The 21,046-nt window shown below is 41.6% G+C and overlaps 1 protein-coding gene across 2 annotated transcripts; it reads left to right on the top strand.

Moving 5' to 3' along the window:
• Positions 1–2,540: 2,540 nt before the first annotated feature.
• LOC115113088 (eukaryotic translation initiation factor 4E-like) lies at positions 2,541–20,418 on the top strand. Of its 2 annotated transcripts, none has more exons than XM_029640316.2 (7): positions 2,541–2,643; positions 4,784–4,884; positions 14,248–14,343; positions 14,877–14,940; positions 17,827–17,940; positions 18,295–18,434; positions 19,200–20,418. In XM_029640316.2, exons 1-7 carry the CDS (start codon positions 2,626–2,628, stop codon positions 19,312–19,314), a joined length of 648 nt encoding a protein of 215 aa, XP_029496176.1. In that variant the 5' UTR covers positions 2,541–2,625; the 3' UTR covers positions 19,315–20,418. The 2 variants fall into 2 exon arrangements, with proteins under 2 accessions (XP_029496176.1, XP_029496175.1); XM_029640315.2 differs by having other exon boundaries at positions 2,551–2,658.
• Positions 20,419–21,046: the final 628 nt, after the last annotated feature.

Below are 21,046 nucleotides of genomic sequence, written 5' to 3'. Positions count from 1 at the left end.
TTAAAATACAGTTCAATTTATTTTTGTAGGGTGCGAAAATGTGTTTTTCTGTTTGTAAATTTACATTTGTGTATATGAAATTTGGCCAAAAGAATAATGAAATTAATTACATAAAAATGATTCTGCTTATTTCTATTGTATGTAAAGAATCCAAACAGTACATCTCTCCACAATAGTGTAAAATCTTCATAAATGTGTTCAATTATAAACCTACTGATGTCTTGCCACAGTTTTCTTACATGCATACAATGCCAAAAAAGATGCACAACTGTTTCTGGGTGGTCATTACAAAAGGAGCAATTTGAGTTGATGTTTTCCTTAAACTTCTTCATGTAGTGGTTGGCAGGATAATATTTATGAATAATTTTAAAGGAAACTTCCTCAATTTTGTTAACAAGTAGGTATGTGTGTGGCAACATCCAAACTTTTTTCCAACAGATATTATCAGTAAATCCATTCCCATAAGGCATGACATAAGGTATAGATACAACATCCTGCTGAAACAAGGATCGTATCGCTCTGTTGTTGAATGGACTAAAAGAGAAACAAATCTTTCCTACTGATGAGTCAACAGGGTCAATAGAAGGTAGGCTCTGAGGGTCAGGTCTTGACATGTTCCTGAATAACATAGCAACAGCTGAGGGAATGGCATCTAAAACAATTGCAAAATCTTTAGGTGTTACAGGGACCTTGTAAAGTGATAAGAATTCTTTATAACTGAGTAAAAGACCCTCTGCATTTACCAGTTGGCTCACCAATAGGATATTATTTCTGAACCAATATTCTAAAAACAGAGGGGTATTTTTATACAATATATCCCGATTATTCCATATATAATATCTGTGTGGAGAAAAATTGTGTTTATAAATTAAGGACCATGACAAGAAAACCTGCCGATGAAAAGCAGAAAGTTTCACTGGAACTTTGTCAATATTATAATTGCAAAACAACATGAAGTTAAGGCCACCAAAAGTAGAGAAGACATGATGAGGAATAAAATTCCAGATAGAAGTGGGTCTTCTTAGGAATTGTTTTATCCAATTGATCTGGAAAGTATTATTTAAAGTAGTAAAATCCAGAAAATTCAGTCCACCATTCTCATAAGTGTTCATTACAACAGTTTTCCTAATGTAATGGGTACGGTTTCTCCAAAGAAAGTTGAAAAGCATCTGGTCTATCTCCTTGCTTATTTTACAGTCAAGATATAAAGATAGAGCACCATTGTTAGTCTAGAGATACCTTCAGCCTTGGTTATTAGGACTCAACCTTTTAAAAAGATAAGTCCCTCTGTAGCCATTGATTTAGTTTCTTCTGTTTTTTTTAATTTAGTAAGCCTCTAGACTTCTGATCCTTTGTAATGGTTATGCCTAAATATGTAAGTTCTTCTTTTACTGGAATACCATAATATGAAGGTGTCACACAATCTTTGACAGCCATGAGTTCACATTTCTTAATGTTAAGATATAGACCAGACGCTTTGGAAAAGGATTGTAATCACATTGATCGATATGGGAATTTGGTTAGCGTCTTTCAGAAAAAGTGTAGTATCGTCAGCCAGCTGGCTTATAATAATTTCTTTACCAGCTATGGAAATACCTTGTACAGGACTATTATTTAAAGAATTTGCAAGAAGTTGGGTGATTAATAAAAACAGGTACGGAGAGATAGGACAACCTTGCCTAATTCCTCTCTTTAACTCAAATCTAGATCTTGCCCCCTCCCGAGAGCGGCCCGCTCCGGACAGTGAGGTATAATCAGAGATATTTTTAAGGAGATAGGAAAATTAATTGGAGTCGTATTAACAACCATTGTGGACGTTGCTCATGCTACGCCAAAAGACCGCGCGGTGCATTCTGGGCTATTTTGGGACAAGGCGAGCTCTCCTCCAAGGAGTGAATTGGGCGCTAGAGCAAAAATCTAACATTAGCATGAATTTCGTCAACAAGAAGAACAATATAATTATTTTCCAATATGCGAGATAATTAACTTGCTATCTGTAACATTGTACAGCTTTGGAATCGTGACATTATCTACTTTCGAGGAAAATAGGCACGTTTCAAGACTCATACCCTGACTTTGAGAAGGAATTGCCTGCGATTAGTTTATCAACCGCGTGAAGCAGTTTGACGACGTGAACACGATTGGTCGACAGTTTGCTGCGTTATACGTTTTTCCACTCTTGTCCATCGGGATTCCCATCTCCTTTCTCTAAAATATCTGGTATAATTAAGCCTGCCAACTGCCTTCCATTTTTTAAGACATTTATTTTCATTGTTAGTTAGAGCCGCCACTTGAATATCAATCTGGTCAATATAATAGATAGTCTTTCTTCAGACACAACCTATAGCAATACTACTGATATACGTGTAGGCCTACTCGAAATGTCAGGAATTTTCTTTTGTGAACAGAAGTCAACACATGTCCTTGTCACACAGTGACATATTTACCTATCAGTCTGTAATGACGATTGAAAGAGTTGTTATAATTGGCCATAAATAGTGATTACAAGTCCTGTGCGCGGAAAGTATACCCTCAGATATAGTGGGCTTACTCGGTTTCCGTAGATTTTTTTAGTGGTTCGTGACGCACTAGCGCGGAACGGACAGGTTAATTTTGACAGGCAAGATGGCGACTTCGGAGCCGGTAAGCGAGATTGAGGTATATGGACATTTCGTGGTACCACACGACACATAAGACAAAAAATAAACCAATCATGTTTTTATATCAAGTTTAATCTTATGACAGTTAAATATACCCGGTTTCAATTGAATATTTGGCTTCGGAAGCTGAAACCTCGGGTGTCTGGTTCCAACATGCTCAGCAATGGATGCTAACGTTAGCGATGGATTTAGGGGGTGGCATTGGTCATAAGGAGGGACTGGACATCGGTGGTTCACACTTGGATCTTTAATTCAATATAATTTGATATATCATACATATCATTTTGATTTTGTCCTTTCAAATATATTGATCGTATTTGTGATCGGTTTTATTTACACAAATCAAACTGGTGACATCTGGACACGTGTGTCCGTGCTGCCTGTGCTAGCTAAGTTTTACATTAAGTTGCTAACTAGTTGCTATGGGGCTACCTAGACCATTTTGAATCGGAAGGATTTTTCCAAATGTAACTACCTGCTCTGGGGCCATGGGGCTACCTAGACCATTTGAATCGGAACGATTTTTCCAAATTTAACTACCTGTTCTGGGGCCAATCGTAATGCATTTGCAACGGATCTACCATTAACTATTCGAATATATGTAGCTAACTAGTTGGCTAATTATTAGCTTCCTTTCTAGGCTAGGTAGCTAACGTTAGCTAAATGGTGTTCCTAATTTGAATTAGCTAATGTTAACTAACGTTAGCTATACGACATACTCTGACATTAATTAATTAGGTACCTAGATGCCAACATTAGTGTTTGAAAGGGGTTTAGCCAGATAACATTAGTGAGTGAGCCTCCCAGTCAAATGAAGTACACTACAAGACCAAACGTATGTGGACACTTGTTCATCGAACATCTCATTCCAAAATCATGGGCATTAATATGAAGTCCCCCACCTTGCTGCCATAAGTCTCTTCTCCCACCCTCCTTTGCTGCTACAAGTCTCACCTCTTCTAGGAAGACTTTCCACTAAATGTTTGAAAATGTCTGCCAAGACTTTCTTCCATTCAGCCACAAGAGCATTGGTGAGATCGGGCACTGATGTTGGACTATTATGGCTGGCTCGCAGTCGGCGTTCCAATTCATCCCAAAGGTGTTAGACAGGGTTGAGGTCAGGGCTTTGTGCAGGCCAGTCAAGTTCTTCAACACCAATCTCAACAAAACATTTCTGTATTTACCTGCACAGGGGCATTGTGATGCTGAAACGGGAAAGGGCCTTTCCCAAACTGTTGCGACAAAGTTGGAAGCACAGAATCGTTTACAATGTCATTAAACGCTGTAGCGTTAAGATTTCCCATCACTGGAACTACAGGGCCTAGCCTGAACGATGAAAAAAAACAGCCCCAGAAAATTGTTCCTCTCCCACCAAATTTTACAGTTGGCACTATGAATTCAGACAGGTAGCATTATCCTTGCATCCGCCAAACCCAGATTAGTCTGTCGGACTGCCAGATGGTGACGCGTAATTCATCACTCCAGAGAACACATTTCCACTGCTCCAGAGTACAATGGCGATACATGACATTGCGCATGATGATCTTATGCCTCCATCACACCTACAGCGTCATTGTGCATTGCAGGACTTACAGTTGACCAGGGTGGAAATTTAACGAACTGAATTGTTGAAAAGATGGCATCCTATGACGGTGCCACATTGAAAGTCACTGAGCTCTTCAGTAAGGCCATTGAGCAGACTAGCTACCCAATGTCTCCTCACTCAAATTAGGGCAGTGTGTCAGTCGGAGCTTGTTCTTCATCTTTCAATAGTGAAAGTCTAGATCTTCACCACTCCTACAGAGATGTTGGTAGATATTCAGTAGGCATGTTGAGTCATTGTATGCATCATTCAGTAGTAGAAATGGCAGACATGGATCTAAAATTCTAGGTTTGGCTTGAAACAAAATTGTATATTCTAGTCAGACATGGATGGAATACCTGCACATTTAGTATTGATCTAGTATCAGAAGTAGTTAATATACATGATTATCCTTGATTTTGTTATGATTGTAAATGTTTACAACTATTGGCAGGATGGGTCTAAGGATATTATTATTGTCAGGTTTCCTGCGAACAGCTTATATTGTATTGATTCATGTTTTTGGTGTCATCCCATCCAGAATGCACCTGAAACAGAAGAGCCCCAACCTGAAGTTATCCTCACTGCACCACCTGTGGTTGCTGGTTCTCAGGAGTACATCAAACACCCCTTGCAAAATAAGTATGGACACCACTGTGTGTGTGTGTGCGCTTCTGTCTGTATTAGATGTCGACCGATTATGGTTTTTCAACGCCGATACCGATTATTGGAGGACCAAAAAAGCCGCTACCGATTAATCGGCCAATGTTTTTATTTTTATTATTTATTTGTAATAATGACAATTACAACAATTCTGAATGAACACTTATTTTAACTTAATATAATACATCAATAAAATCAATTTAGCCTCAAATAAATAATGAAACGTGTTCAATTTGGTTGATATAATGCAAAAACACAGTGTTGAAGAAGAAAGTAAAAGTGCAACACGTGCTATGTAAGAAAGCTAACGTTTAAGTTCCTTGCTCAGAACATGAGAACATATGAAAGCTGGTGGTTACTTTTAACATGAGTCTTCAATATTCCCAGGTAAGAAGTTTTAGGTTGTAGTTATTGTATGAATTATAGGACTATTTCTCTCTATACCATTTGTATTTCATTAACCTTTGACTATTGGATGTTCTTATAGGCACTTTAGTATTGCCAGTGTAACAGTATAGCTTCCGTCCCTCTCCTCGCTCCTTCCTGGGCTCGAACCAGAAACACAACGACAACAGCCACCCTCGAAGCAGCGTTATCCATGCAGAGCAAGGGAAACAACCACCCCAAGGCTCCGAGCGAGTGAGGTTTGAAACGCTATTAGCAGGCGCTAACTAGCTAGCCATTTCACTTCGGTTACACCAGCCTCATCTCGGGAGTTGATAGGCTTGAAGTCATAAACAGCGCAATGCTTGACGCACAACGAAGACCTGCAAAACACCCCAAAGTGCTGTTTGAATGAATGTTTACGCGCCTGCTTCTGCCTACCTCCGCTCAGTCAGATACTTAGATGCTTGTATGCTCAGTCAGATTATATGCAACGCAGGACACGCTAGATAATATCTAGTAATATCATCAACCAGGTGTAGTTAACTAGTGATTATGATTGATTGTTTTTTATAAGATAAGTTTAACTAGCTAGCAACTTACCTTGGCTCACTGCATTCGTGTAACAGGCTCCATGTGGAGTGCGACGAGAGAGAGGCAGGTCGTTATTGTGTTGGACAAGTTAACTGTAAGGTTGCAAGATTAGATCCCCCCCGAGCTGACAAGGTGAAAATCTGTCGTTCTGCCCCTGAACAAGGCAGTTAACCCACCGTTCCTAGGCCGTCATTGAAAATAAGAATGTGTTCTGAACTGACTTGCCTAGTTAAATAAAGATTAAATAAAGGTGTAAGAAAGAGAGAAAAATCGGTGTCCAAAAATACAGATTTCCGATTGTTATGAAAACTTGAAATCGGCCCTAATTAATCGTCCATTCCGATTAATAGGTCGACCTCTAGTCTGTATGTCTCTGTTTAGGCATTACAATTAGTGCCTTTTCCAGGGAGACAAATTCTTGTGGTAATCAGCACATGCAACAATCAGTGCCAAAGGTAGCCTGAAACATAAGCTTATTACTTTGCAGAATAACAGGTTGATATAGCATAACAGATAGAACTAGAAGAGATAGAATGTGTCCTAATTGAATCTACTCTGTTAGTGATTGCCATATTATTCACCATAGGTTAATACGCAGAGAAACTGCATAGTCTGCCACTGTATCCCGTGACACACTACAGCAAGTAGCTGAGACTTTCTCTCTGACCCAGATGGTGTACAGTAGCTGTGTTAAGCATACATGACTTACAGGTAATTCGGAAAGTATTCAGAACCTTTAGTCTTTTCCACATTTTGTTACCTTACAGCCTTATTTCAAAATGGATGAAATAAATGTTTTTCCTCATCAACCTACACACAATACCCCATACTGACCAAACGACAACACATTTTTAGAAATTGATCATCCTTGAGATGTTTCTACAACTTGATTGGAGTCTGCCTGTGGTAAATTCAATTATTTGGACATGATTTTGGAAAAGCACGCATCTGTCTATATAAGGTCCCACAGTCGATAGTGCCTGTCAGAGCAAAAACCAAGCCATGAGGTCGAATAAATTGAGTGTAGTGCTCTGAGACGGGATTGTGTTGAGGCACAGATCTGGGGAAGGGTACTAAAAATGTCCCCAAGAACACAGTGCCCTCCATCATTCTTAAATGGAAGAAGTTTGGAAACTCCGAGACTCTTCCTAGAGCTCTTCCTTGGTTAGAGGTAACCAAGAACCCGATGGTCCCTCTGACAGAGCTCCAGAGTTCCTCTGGGGAGATGGGAGAACCTTCCAGAAGGACATCCATCACTGCAGCACACCATCAATCAGGCCTTTATGGTAGAGTGAGAAGGGCCAGTAAAAGGCACATGGTGGTGTTTGGGAGGACTCTCAGACCATGAAACAAGATTCTCTGGTCTGATGAAACCAAGATGGAACTCTTTGGCCTGAATGGTCACATCTGGAGGAAACCTGGCCTCTGAGCAGATGGCATGATCATGCTGTGGGGATGAGCGGCAGGGACTGGGAGTCTAGTCAGGATTGAGGGAAAGGGGAAAGATGGGAGAACCTTCCCAGAAGGACATCCATCAGGACAATGCAGCACACCAATTTGATTTTTTAAAAAATATATATATAAATTTGCAAACATTTATAAAAATCTGTTTTTGATTTGTCATTATGCGGTATTGAGTGTATATTGATGATGATTTTAAAAAATGTGGAAAAGGTCAAGGGGTCTGAATACTTAACGAATGCACTCTAAGTGGGTCCTGTAGATGTTTCAGCTTGAAGCAGTGCTTGTTTGGTACAATAGTTCTACTTTTTTTTTTTTTTTTTTTTTTGAGAACTGGCTGCTGATTACAACACACTTGCTGCTCATAGTTGACACCAGGGTTGTGTTTATTCATTAGGCATTGGCACCAAACAGAAGGAAAAGGACAGCTGGGCTTGTCAAATTAAGTTTTGATTTCAGTTACAAAACATCTTAACACACGTTATTGTGTGCCCAAATGAACACAACCCAGTTGGGATACTAGGGTCAACGCTCACTAAATGCTTTGGTGCTTCCCAAAATGTTTTTTCCATATTTCCCTTTACATTCTCACAGCTAGCTTTAAGCCTAAACCTAGATGAAGAACAAAGCTTATCATACTTGCACTCTACAGATGTGACATTGTGATACCACCACTTTTGTCTCTTCTAGCACATCCCATCCAGTGGCTGTCTATTCAATAGGGCCCTAGGCCATAGACTACTGTAGGCAGTACAGCAGGCTGGGTAGAACTGCTGACATAGAGCACAGCCTCAGGATAGACACTCTAGACCTTTCTGTCTGTTTTGTCCCTGCCTCTCAGGTGGAAGCTGTTCCTCCCTAGCCACTGATTCTGGACTAGTATGATGCTTTAAAACTCCATGGTTCTGGTCTTTTGTCCTGTTTGAAAATGCGATCTTAGTCCAGTGGATTTCATTTTCTATTGGTTTTGGTGTTGTTACTTTACAGCTCTCTGAATGTTACTTGGGGTGTCTGCACCAGAGAAAAAACAAGGCCAAACACTGCCTTGTGAAATCTCTTCCTTCTGTTTATTATGTTTTTCAGGGTGATACCAGGGATAGGAAGTCTGGAGTCACTCAACACACACACACTGTATGACTACAGTAGGAATTACCTAGTGTAGGTAATTCCTACTAGTCCATAAGTCCACAGACTTTACCTCAAGTGACACATTAGTGTTTGTTTACGCGTCTCTCTGTGACCTCACCCTGGTTCACCAGACGAGTCATGGCACACGTCGTCTTGTTTCTCAACATTATTGATGATTTGAGAAAATCGCTAAAAAAGCTTGCGCTCTGTTCTCTTTCTAGTATTCTTTTCAGTGTTTAACTTATTGGATATAACCCCAGCCTATTCGTCAGAAGCCTTTATTACACTATGCCAGCCATGATTGGGAAAGGGGGATACCTAGTCAGTTGTCCAACAATGTATTGTGCTGAAATGTGTGTTCTACATTTAACCCAACCCCTCTGAATCAGAAAGGTGCGGCAGGCTGCCTTAATCGACGTCCACGTCTTCGGGGAACAGTTGGTTAACTGCCTGCTCAGGGGCAGAATGACAGATTTTTACCTTGTCAGCTCGGGGATTCGATCCAGCAACCTTTCGGTTACTGGCGCAATGCTCTAACCACTAGGGCTGGATGTCGAGACGTGTGCGTTGGGGAAGGGTGTCCCTCCTACCCTAGAAAAGGTTAGACGCAGCGTCTTGAGTCATTCACACCTCATCTTGCTTTTCATCAGAAAGCTTACCTCGACATGACTGCATTTTCCAAAATTAGCTTAACTGTGCACAGACAGAGCTTACAACTCACTCACCGGGGGCTATTCTCGGGACTGTGCGGTGGTGGCAATTTCCTTAACCATAGTTGGAGAGAGGAACGGCTACAGCTGTAACACAGCTAACTCGTTCACGACCAAGTTAGCTGTATCCAAACAGTGACTGGTCGTTAGCTAGCTAGCTTTTGTGGTTTAACTATGACCATTTTCTCTTTTTTTTACTAGCTACACCAAGCTATCTTTTCTTTTCACCGAGTGCCACCGTCGGAGATCCCTAGTGATTAGTGGGTTATCGGACTAGCCTACCACGCTAATAATTTTCTGACAGCTAAAAACATAGCATTCCAGCTATGGCGAGAAAAGCATCACCCACCCCAAACGAGCAGATGACTCTTCTCCTGTGGAAACAAGATATCGGCCAAAGACACTGTGTGCTCCGCTTGCCTTGGACTGCAACATGCCCAAAAAGTGTTAGCCTCCCCTGGCTCCAGTCCACATTTTGCCCCCTTCACCGTGAAGAGCTTCTGTCGCAGGCTAGCACACCAAGCTAGCCTGAGTCAACAGGACCCTAACATGGGGTCTGGCATCCCCGATGGCTCATCGGAGGCCATGGATATCCCCACAGGGTATCCAGAAGCGACTGCTAGCTGGCTGGGGCGACCAGCTCGAAGACATTGCCCCGCTTTTGGAGGACTCCAGCAACAACCTTGCGACCTCCCTGCCGGGCTTCCTGATTGGAGACAACATAGGGTTTTCCCGGCAGTTTCCTTTTGGAATCATCTGACGGAAACAGACTCCATCTCCTCAGGCCACCAAACCTCCTGCTGGGGAATCTGAAACTGAACACGCAGGCAGGGAACCATCCCCACCAGCTCTCGGTGTGGACCTGCAGGATGTGTGTGAACTCTCAGATAAACCGGTGATTTCCTGGTCTAATGCAGTAGCGGAAACCACCACATCCCGCTACGAGGGTAAGAGGATACCCAAAGCCGAACGGGCAATTAGTACCAGTCTTCCCAGAATGTCTGGAAGAGGTTACCTGTGACTGGAGTACACCTTTCTCCGCCGAGAACCCTGTCCAAGGTGTGTCGGTGTTAGCCTGTGTTGGCATGGAAGGGATTGGGCATGCCTTTTCGGTCCCACAGTCGAGATGATGCAGAAACGGTGCAAGGAGAAAATGAGGAAGGGTGAAGCCCTCCAGCTCTGTCTGCCCAGGAAGACACAGCCCTGTGCCTCGCCACACGCAGGTCGACCCCACTTAACCTTTTAAGATCCCCTGGAAGGTGCATGCACGCTGACACGGTCAGAGACAATCTCTTTTCTAGGTTTAACCCTGTATAAGAGCATTCCAGAATTGCCTAGTACTGTTTCGCAGAGGGAACCTGGTTTCCTTCAAAACATGCCTGAGGCTGCTAGGTTTGATGGCATCAGCTTTACTAGTCATCCCATTAGGATGCTTGAATATGAGAGGGTTTCAATGCTGGATCTCTTCTCTAGGTCTGAGCTCATTACGTTATAACCATCACTGTGTACACATTCTATAGATTGCATGGTAGCACTGCATTCCTGGAGACACCCAACATTTTTGTCACAGGGTGCCAAGATGTGCACTGTTTTATCCAGAGAAGCGTCTCTCTCAGGTTGGGGTGCAACCCACAAGGGCAGAACGGTCAGAGGGGTGTGGGGACCCCATTAATGTTCTGCTCACACAAACTGCCCGGAACTCCTTGCAGTGTCCCTAGCATTAATGTTTTGGACACGTTGGCGCACAAGTGGCCACGGGTCATCCTGGAAGCATCCCCCTCCCACTGGCCCTGATTTCGCCCACCTTTAGCCAAAGTGCAGGAGAAGGGTCTCTCTCTCATACTAATAGCACCACATTGGACAGAGAAACACTGGCTAGCGGATATCACTCAACTACTATGGCCCTTCCCTCTGCGTCAGCAGTGGCGCGCCGGGAGATTTCCTCAACCAGAATGGTTGGCACTCTGGGCATGGCCCGTGAATGATTCAACTTTAACACTGCTGGGCTTCCCCAAAATGTCATTTCAACTATTCAGAGTAGAGGTCGACCGATTTATGATTTTTCAGCGCCGGTACCGATTATTGGAGAACCCCTCCCAAAAAAAGCCAATACCGATTAATCGGCAATTAAAACAAAAAATATATTTAAAAAATGTAATAATGACAATTAAAACAATACTGAATGAACACTTATTTTAACTTAATATCATACATCAATAAAATCAATTTAACTAGGCCAGTCAGTTACTCGCCAATGAAATTGCAGGGCGCCAAATACAAATCAACAGAAATCTTCTCATAAATCACCACCAACTCACAGAAAAACCCAGCCATTTTTCCAGCCAAAGAGAGGAGTCACAAAAAGCACAAATAGAGAGAAAATTAATCACTAACCTTTGATCTTCATCAGATGACGCTCAAAGGACTTCATGTTACACAATACATGTATGTTTTGTTTGGTAAAGTTCATATTTATATCTAAAAATCTTATTTTACATTGGCGTGTTACGTTCAGTAGTTCCAAAACATGAAGTGATATTGCAGAGAGCCACATGAATTCACAGAAATACTCATTATAAATGTTGATGAAAATTCAAGTGTTATGCATGAAACTTTAGATAAACTTCTTCTCCTTAATGCAACCGTTGTGTCAGATTTCAAAAAAACTTTACGGATAAAGCATAATCTGAGAGCGGCGCTCAGAGCCCAAACCAGCCAGAGAAATATCCGCCATGTTGGGGAGTCAACATTATTCATAAATAGCATTATAAATATTCACTTACCTTTGATGATCTTCATCAGAATGCACTCCCAGGAATCGCAGTTCCACAAATGCTTGTTTTGTTCGATAATGTCCATTATTTATGTACATTTATGTCCAATGGCTTCTTTTGTTAGGGCGTTTCCAAAAGCGCGATCTGGTCCAGTTGGACGAAAAGTTCAAAAGGTATATTACAGGTCGAAGAAACTTGTCAAACTAAGTATAGAATCAATCTTTAGGATGTTTTTATCATTAAAGTTCAATAATGTTCCAACCGGAGAATTCCATTGTCTGTAGAAAAGCAATGGAACGAGAGCTACCTCTCATGTGAAAGCTTGTGACTGAGAACGAGGCTGCAGGCAGACCCCTTAGTCAAACAGCTCCCATCCCTCCCCCCTTCACATGAGAAGCCTGAAACAACGTTCTGAAGACGGTTGACATCTAGTGGAAGCCTTAGGTAGTGCAAAATAACCCATATCCCACTGTGTATTCGATAGGGGTGAGTTCAAAAACTACAAACCTCAGATTTCCCACTTCCTGTTTGGATTTTTTCTCAGGTTTTTGCCTGCCATATAAGTTCTGTTATACTCACAGACATCATTCAAACAGTTTTAGAAACTTCAGTGTATTCTATCCAATATTAATAATAATATGCATATATTCGCATCTGGGACTGAGTAGGAGGCAGTTCACTCTGGGCACGCTATTCATCCAAAAGTGAAAATGCTGCCCCCTATCCCAAAGAAGTTAAGAACAAATTCTTATTTACAATGACGGCCTAGGAACGGTGGTTTAACTGCTTTGTTCAGGGGCAAAACGACAGATTTTTACCTTGTCCGCTCAGGGATTCAATCTAGCAACCTTTCGGTTACTGGCCCAAAGCTCTAACCACTAGGCTACTGGCCGCCCCTGAAAGTACGCAGGTACTTTCCCGAAACGGATGACAGAAACAACTGGATTCGTTATCCTTTTCATGTTCTGCCTCCAGTCCACTTACCGATATCTGAACAAGAGAGGCTCATCGAAATTGCAACAAGCGATTCTGTGAAAATAGAATTTAATCAGAAGCCACTGCCAGATTTCTGGATTGGGCTGCAGTCAGAGTATCCTGCCTTGGCAAATCGTGCTGTTAAGACACTGATGCCCTTTGCAACCACATACCTATGTGAGAGTAGATTCTTGGCCCTCACTAGCATGATAACTAAATACAGGCACAGACTGTGTGGAAAATTATTTAAGACTGAGACTCTCCAATACAACCCAACATTGCTGAGTTATGTGCATCCTTTAAAGCACACCCTTCTAATTAACCTGTGGTGAGTTATTCACCATGTTTTATGAAGAAATAAGGTTTTGTATATAAGATGGCTAAATAAAGAGCACAATTATTGATTAATATTATATTATTATTTGTGCCCTGGTCCTGTAAGAGCTCTTTGTCACTTCCCACGAGCCGGGTTGTGACAAAAACTCAGTCTTTCGTATGTTTAATAAATGTATTGTGTACCGTGTGTGTGGCAGGCTTACAATGATGGTAAAAAACAACATATGAGAGTGCGCTGACCCCGGTGCTTGAGGGGGTACACAGCTGGAGGTTGAATGTTTGAAGGGGTAGTACGGGACTATAAAAAGTTTGGGGACCACTGCACTAGAGGAATGGCTACGTCCAGTTAACTTTTAATTTCTAAAAACTGAATTGCTGAGTTTCTAAAAAACGGTTTTTGCTTTGTTATTATGTGTAGATTGATAAGACAAATATATATTTTAATCAATTTTAGAACAAGGTTGCAACGTAACAATGTAGAAAAAGTAAATGGGTATGAATACTTTCCAAATGCACTGTATAAATGTCTGAGCTATGTGTATGCATAAACTCTAATATGAGTTTTTAATGAATCAATCTTTGAAAGCTGTCCATTTCGTTGTTAGGCTTTGAAACAACATCTACAACACCATATTTTCCACTAAGTTTCAAACAGTTGTTGAACTATTTTCTTCAAATTGTTCAATCATGGTGAGGTTGGGTTTTTGAATGCAGTTGCATTGTCAGAGTGGTTAGAGGGACAATTGAGCACTGAGTACTAGCCCATTAGCTACCTGATGGTCATTAACGAGTTAGGTACTACCAACGCATGTCCAGAGTGCATAAGAGGAGATCCCGGTTACTCAACATTCACATGGAATTTTACTGCAATCAGGTCTCTGTCATGACTGCTGATTCATGACAGTAAACGTCCAACCTGTTCTGTCTGTGGGTACTGGGGAGCACGATAGGGAATCTCTGACTGAGTCTTCTCTCCTCAGATGGGCCCTGTGGTATTTCAAAAACGACAAGAGCAAAAGCTGGACAGAGAACCTTCGTCTCATCGCAAAGTTTGACACAGTGGAAGACTTCTGGGCGTGAGTACTCGTCCTCTTTCTCTTCTCCTTATTCTCTTTCTCCTCTCCACGCTATGACGTAACCATGACAGAGTGCGTTGTACAGAATTGATACAAGTGTCTATGTGGAGTAAAGGACTGGCAGTTCTATGCATTGCATTGCTATCTGTTTCTCATTTATTTTTTATATATATATATATAAAACCTTTATTTTACTAGGCAAGTCAGTTAAGAACTTAATTTTTTTTTTTTTACAATAACGGCCTAACCCGGACGTCCCTGGTGCAATTGTGCGCCGCCCTGTGGGACTCCCAATCACGGCCGGTTGTGTTACAGCATGGAATTGAACCAGGCTCTGTAGTGACGCCTCTAGCACTGAGATGCAGTGCCTTAAACCGGCGCGCCACTCAGGAGCCCAAATGAGTCATTAGTTGTCTCCAAATATAAATGATGGAGAATAACATGGAACAGGACATTGATATTTATATTCGTGGTGTCTAATATTGTTGCATGTGGGCCTTTGTTTAAGTGTGCCTCTTGGTTTTGTGTTGTAGATTATATAACCACATACAGCAGCCCAGCAAGTTGGGCTTCGGCTGTGACTACTGCTTATTTAAGGTAAGTTCACTTCTGAAACAAACCGTATCCCTTCAGAGGACTTGCTGTTCTGTTAAATGAAAACATCAGGGTCCGTATGCATAAACCATCTCAGAGTAGGAGTGTTGATCTAGGATCAGGTTTCTCCTGTCCATTTAAATCTTATTATGATCTGATAGGCAAAACTGATCCTGGATCGGCACTTCTACTTTAAGACACTATGAATAAGGGCCCAGGATCAGGGTTTCCATTAAGAAAATGTGGCGCCGGACAATATGTCCGGGAAGATTTTAATTTACAGGCCATTTTGAGAAATGTACTGGGCCCATATGCGTTGGGTGCATAACCCATTAGGTGATCAGAATGACATCATTCAAATTTAGATTATGGTAATGCATCTTAACAGAACATGCAACTCATGTAATGAAGCAGCCAATAAAACGTTATTTTCAAACATTTCCCAAAATACAATTTGGCAAAACAGCACACCTGGGAAAACACCATTATTAACAGCGCACCTGATAGTGGATCCATTTGTGACAGAGACGGAAAACTGAGGGGGGGGGGGGTCAATTTGTAAGTCGCTCTGGATAAGAGCGTCTGCTAAATGACTTAAATGTAAATGTAAATGTCTAAAGATGCAACAACTAAGATGTGTTGCTAATGTGACTAGGATTGTGCCTTTGGCTTCTGGACAATGAAAGAAAGTTGCTATGAAAACCAGTAGAACAGGAGAGAAATGGCATAGTGGTGGGTCTAATAGGGGAAAAAATGGAAATACATTTGCCAAAATTATTTAATTTCTCCTGTCTATACAGAATTATTTAAAAATCATTCCACATACTTCACCAGAAAGCAGAACTTAGCCACAGAGGAATCGAGGATCATTAGCTTCTTGTAAAAAAATTTGCTGTGGATTCTTTCAAATCACAAGCTCGTAGGCCTATGCCTATTTGGGAAGCCCGCCGTTTGGGCAGTGCGCGTGGCAATAGGCCTAGTTGCTTATTGAGCTGGGCTGTCAGTGAAAAGCATCTAAAATATGTGTGAAGAGAATGTGTCTTGAGTATAATTAAAAATTGAGACAAGAAGGGGAGGGGTGTGTGGCAAAGATATAGACGAGCCTTTCCAGAATGGCTCAGCTATCTCCTGCCAATACTTGTGCATTCATTGTGTGAATTGTTTGCACTTAGATGATTAAAAAATATTATAAAAATGACCCATTTCATATGTCACCAGTAGTAAAAGCGACTATTAATCCCCATTTTGGTTACATTTATTTTAATGCATGTATTAGTCATTTGCCGTTCTCATTCTCAGTGGAAACGTTATTTGCGGAGTTCACAACCGGCTACACTTGTGAGAAACAAGTTTTGGTTTATTTCATAACCATCATTAATGCAATTTTTTTTCATCGTCTTTTATTTGGAGTGCTCCATGTGAGCAATGAGCATGCCTGGTTTCTCTGTCCTGATAATGTTGAGGGAGTGTGTGTGCCTGAGCACGCATAGAAGTACCTGGCCTGCTGCGCAGACATGAAGGAAAGTGTTTGTTTTTTACATCCATTGCGAATGATAATACACAATGAACAAAAGTATAAACGCAACATGTAAAGTGTTGGTCTCATGTTACATGAGCTGAAACAAAAGATCCCAAAAATGTTCCATATGCACAAAAATCTTATTTCGCTCAAATTTGGTGCACATAATGTATTTACATCACTGTAAGTGAGCATTTCTCCTTTGCCAAAATAATCCATCCACCTGACAGGTGTGGCATATCAAGAAGCTGATTTAAACAGCATGATCATTACACACGTGCACCTTATGCTAGGGACATTAAAAGGCCACTCTTAAATGTGCAGTTTTGTCACAACACAATGCCACAGACGTCTCAAATTGAGACAACTGAAGAATTGCTGCTCAAACTGTCAGAAATCGTCTCAGGGATGATCTGCTTGCTCGTTGTCCTCACCAGGGTCTTGACCTGACTGCAGTTTGGCGTCATAACAGACTTCAGTGGGCAAATGCTCACCTTCGATGACCACTGGCATGCTGGAGAAGTGTGCTCTTTACGGATGAATCCCGGTTTCAATTGTACCAGGCATTTGGCAGACAGCGTGTATGGTGTCGTGTGGACGAGCGGTTTGCTGATGTCAACGTTGTGAACAGAGTGCCCCATGGTGGCGATGGGGTTATGGTATGGGCGGGCATAAGCTACGGATAGCAAACAATTGCATTTTATCGATGGCAATTTGAATGCACGGAGAAACTGTGACGAGATCCTGAGGCCCATTGTCGTGCCATTCCGCCGCCATCATCACCTCATGTTTCAGCATGATAATGCATGGCTCCATGTCGCAAGGGTCTGTACACAATTTCTGGTTGCTGAAAATGGCCCCGTTCTTCTATGGCCTGCATACTCCACCAGACATGTCACCCATCGAGCATGTTTGGGATGCTTGGATCGACGTGTACGACAGCGTGTTCCAGTTCCTGCCAATATCCAGCAACTTCGCACCGCCATTGACGAGTGGGACAACATTCCACGGGCCACAATCAACAGCCTGATCAGCTCTATGCAAAGGAGATGAGTCGGACACGAGGCAAATGGTCACACCAGATACTGACTGGTTTTCTGAACCATGTCCCTACCTTTTTTAAAGGTATCTATGACCAACGGATGCTTATCTGTATTCCCAGTCATTTGAAATCCATAGATTAGGGCCTAATGAATTTATTTCATTCGACTGATTTCCTTTTATGATCTCTAACTCTGATTTTGCTTATAGGCTACTTTAAGGCAAGGTAAGACATGTCTCAAAATTTGCCGGCTAATGGAAACCCTGCTCAGAATGTAGATTGGGGTCAAGTTACCTAACGTTCCCCTACTGCTCTCTTTGTGTTTCAGGATGGGGTGAAGCCAATGTGGGAGGATGACAAGAACAAGCTGGGTGGGAGGTGGCTGATGACCCTCAGCAAACAGCAGAGACAAATCGACCTCGACCGCTACTGGATGGAGACGGTCAGCATCATTATTCTTAAACCTGGGTCCTGTTCTTAGACACCAAATGGAAGAAAATGGGACTGAAACAAGGGTGGACTACCTGAACTGAAAGCTCATTTTCATTGCTAAATGTTTCCCGTTGTGTGCCCTGACGAATACGGCTCTGAGTTTGGAGTAGTTCATTAGGACACACAAAAATATTTTGGGATGGTCCAGTCAGTCAATTTTCTTCCATATGGTACCTGATGAACACAACCCTGCTGGAACTGTCAAATAATCTAATGTATGGAATGGATTGCTAGAGGGCAATTTAACACGTAAATAACATTTTATTAATTCCATAATATCATGTACTGTGTGTGTGTGTTGTAGCTGTTGTGTTTAATCGGTGAGTCGTTTGACGAGGCCAGTGAAGATGTGTGTGGAGCGGTGGTCAACATCCGACCCAAGGGAGATAAAATATCCATCTGGACCGGAAACTGTCAGAACAAGGAAGCCATCGTGACAATAGGGTAGGTCATCTCTCTGGCCTTTTGTCAATTGGGCAAAAGTCTGTCCTTTCCTCCACTCCTCTGTGACTTGGAAACCGATAAGTGTTCACTTTGTTAATAAGTGAAGAGGATTTTCTTCCTCGAATGCCTTTCTCCAGTAGAGGATGCTCAGGTGTATCAAAGAGTTTTGAAATCAGCCACACACCCTTTGAAACCACAGTTCTCTAGAAGGAGAAAAGCGTGCACACATTGATTAAAAACAATATGCTGCTTATTGTTTTATCAAAAAATGTCTAGCACAACTAGCTAAATTCTTTTTACCACTTTACACATGTATTTTGGGATTGCACCCCTGTAAACGGAATTTGCTTAATTTCATACGCGCGCATTGGTTTCTACGTTTCCTCGCTTACCATTGACCTTTTTCAAAAGGAGGTGAGGAAAGAACGTGAGGAGTTGAGAAAACCCAATTGAGTCTCTCGTGCGCACACTCTTTTATCCACCAATTACACATTTCATTTGGCACATAAGCAGATTCTGTATATTATGTGAATTGAAAAAGTTCAGATAATCATATATGTATGTTATTCATGTGTGAAACTTTTCAGATGAAAAGGTTTTCTTTTAAGTTAACCCGGGAGTGCAAAAAGTGTGTAGTTGGCAGAAATGCCATCGGTTCTGAGACTAACAGTACTGCTCTGTTTCTAGTTGCCCACTAAGTAGAGACAATGCATGTAAGACCGTACTGAGAACCTATTCAATATGATCTCACTCATCTCTCTCCAGACAACAGTATAAAGAGCGCCTGAGTATCCCCATCAAGCTCCTGATTGGCTACCAGTCACATGACGACACGTCTAGCAAGAGTGGTTCCACCACCAAGAACATGTACTCAGTCTGATCAACACCTACCCCCAATCTCAGCTCAACTATCAACTCCGTGCATCACCAACCAATTAATACTTTTCAGTTGTCAACTGCTGTTAGTGTCCTTCCTTTTTTCAGACGAGAGAATTGTTGAAACGTATATAAAATTAGAGCCGCCTCCCTGACACCCGATGGACCGGCTGGCTAACCTCCGGGTCTTGTCGGGAAGAAGAGGAAAGAAAGGACAGCGTCAGCTGAAGCTGTTGGGATTTGAGCTAGAAGATCGTTAAATTAGTTTATTTTAGAATTGGAGTATATGTGACTAATAATACCAGTGGCTTTCCCCCTACTAACGTAACTGAGGAGAAGATCTGTCGTTTATGGCTTGATTAAAAGACAGACAACTTTCTTAGCTGTAAAACCTTTTCCTTTTCTCATGCAGAGTTTATGATCATTCCCTGTTATGAAAAGTGTTTCTCACCAACCACCCAGGATAGAAAAGTAGACGAGATTCATTCATTCAGCAGATTTTAAAGGGCAACCAGCGTTTTAACCTTCTTTAGTTGGAGGTGTTTGGCATGAGAAGGGATTGCAGATGCACCTGTTGCAGAAAAGACAACGGTACCTTAATTTGTTTTTGTGTAAAAGAATAGTAGCGGTAACAGAAGAACGGCCACATATAGTTTCAGCCATGCTGGGATTGTGGATCCTTTGCTTGTAGAACTATTTTGAACTTTTGTTTCCCTTACATGCATTTATGATATATGCATTGCAGTTGAACTACATAGTTGGAGGACAACCATGAAAAAGAAACTCGAGTTCCTTACAATTTTTTTGTTTTTGAGGAGGTTAACGACATGGACTACTGCTTAATAATATAGAACATTTTTTACAGTGTATCATACTAAGTAAAGATGCCTGGACAAGTTTTAGGTCTGCTTCTTACCGTTTTCTTCCTAACAAACTGTAGAACATTTCGCACTACTCTGGGGCCTGTGCGAATGGAGAAAAAAGGATATCAATCCATCGTGAAATGATTTAGCTTATGATGTATCTTTATTATCTGTAATTCCAGGATGTATATTACCTTCTTTCAAGTAAAGGTTAAGTGCTTTGCATTAAAACCAGAACCACACGGTCTCCTTTTCTGTGTCGTCTGTTTAGCATCACTTCCTATAGTGTCATGGGGGTGCGTTCAATATACAGATTATACATAGATCAGAGCCCTATACCACATACAGTGCATTTGAAAAGTATTCAGACCCCTTGCCTTTTCCACATTTTATTAAGTTACAGCCTTATTCTAAAATGTATTACATTTGTTGTTTTTTCTCAATCTACACACAATACACCATAATGACAAAAGTTCAAATGTATTCAAAGTAATACAAAAAAAATGTACATAAGTATTCAGACGCTTTACTCAGTACTTTGTTGAAGCACCCCTGGGAGCAATTACAGATTTGAGTCTTGGGTATGATGCTACAAGCTTGGCACACCTGTATTTGGGGAGTTTCTCTCATTCTTCTCTGCAGATCCTCTCAAGCTCTCAGGTTGGATGGGGAGTGTCGCTGCACAGCTATTTTTCAGGTCTCCAGAGATGTTCGATCAGGTTTAAGTCCAGGTTCTGGCTGGGCCACTCGGACATTTAGAGATTTGTCCCGAAGCCACTCCTGTGTGCTTAGGGTCGTTGTCCTGTTGTAAGGTGAACCTTTGCCCCAGTCTGAGGGCCTGAGCGCGCATCAAGAATCTCTGTACTTTACTCT

This window comes from Oncorhynchus nerka, linkage group LG28 (assembly GCF_034236695.1).
Source record: "Oncorhynchus nerka isolate Pitt River linkage group LG28, Oner_Uvic_2.0, whole genome shotgun sequence".
NCBI lineage: Eukaryota > Metazoa > Chordata > Actinopteri > Salmoniformes > Salmonidae > Oncorhynchus > Oncorhynchus nerka.
Note: the sequence above shows the minus strand (reverse complement) of the source record. Positions and strands in the feature narration are given on the sequence as shown.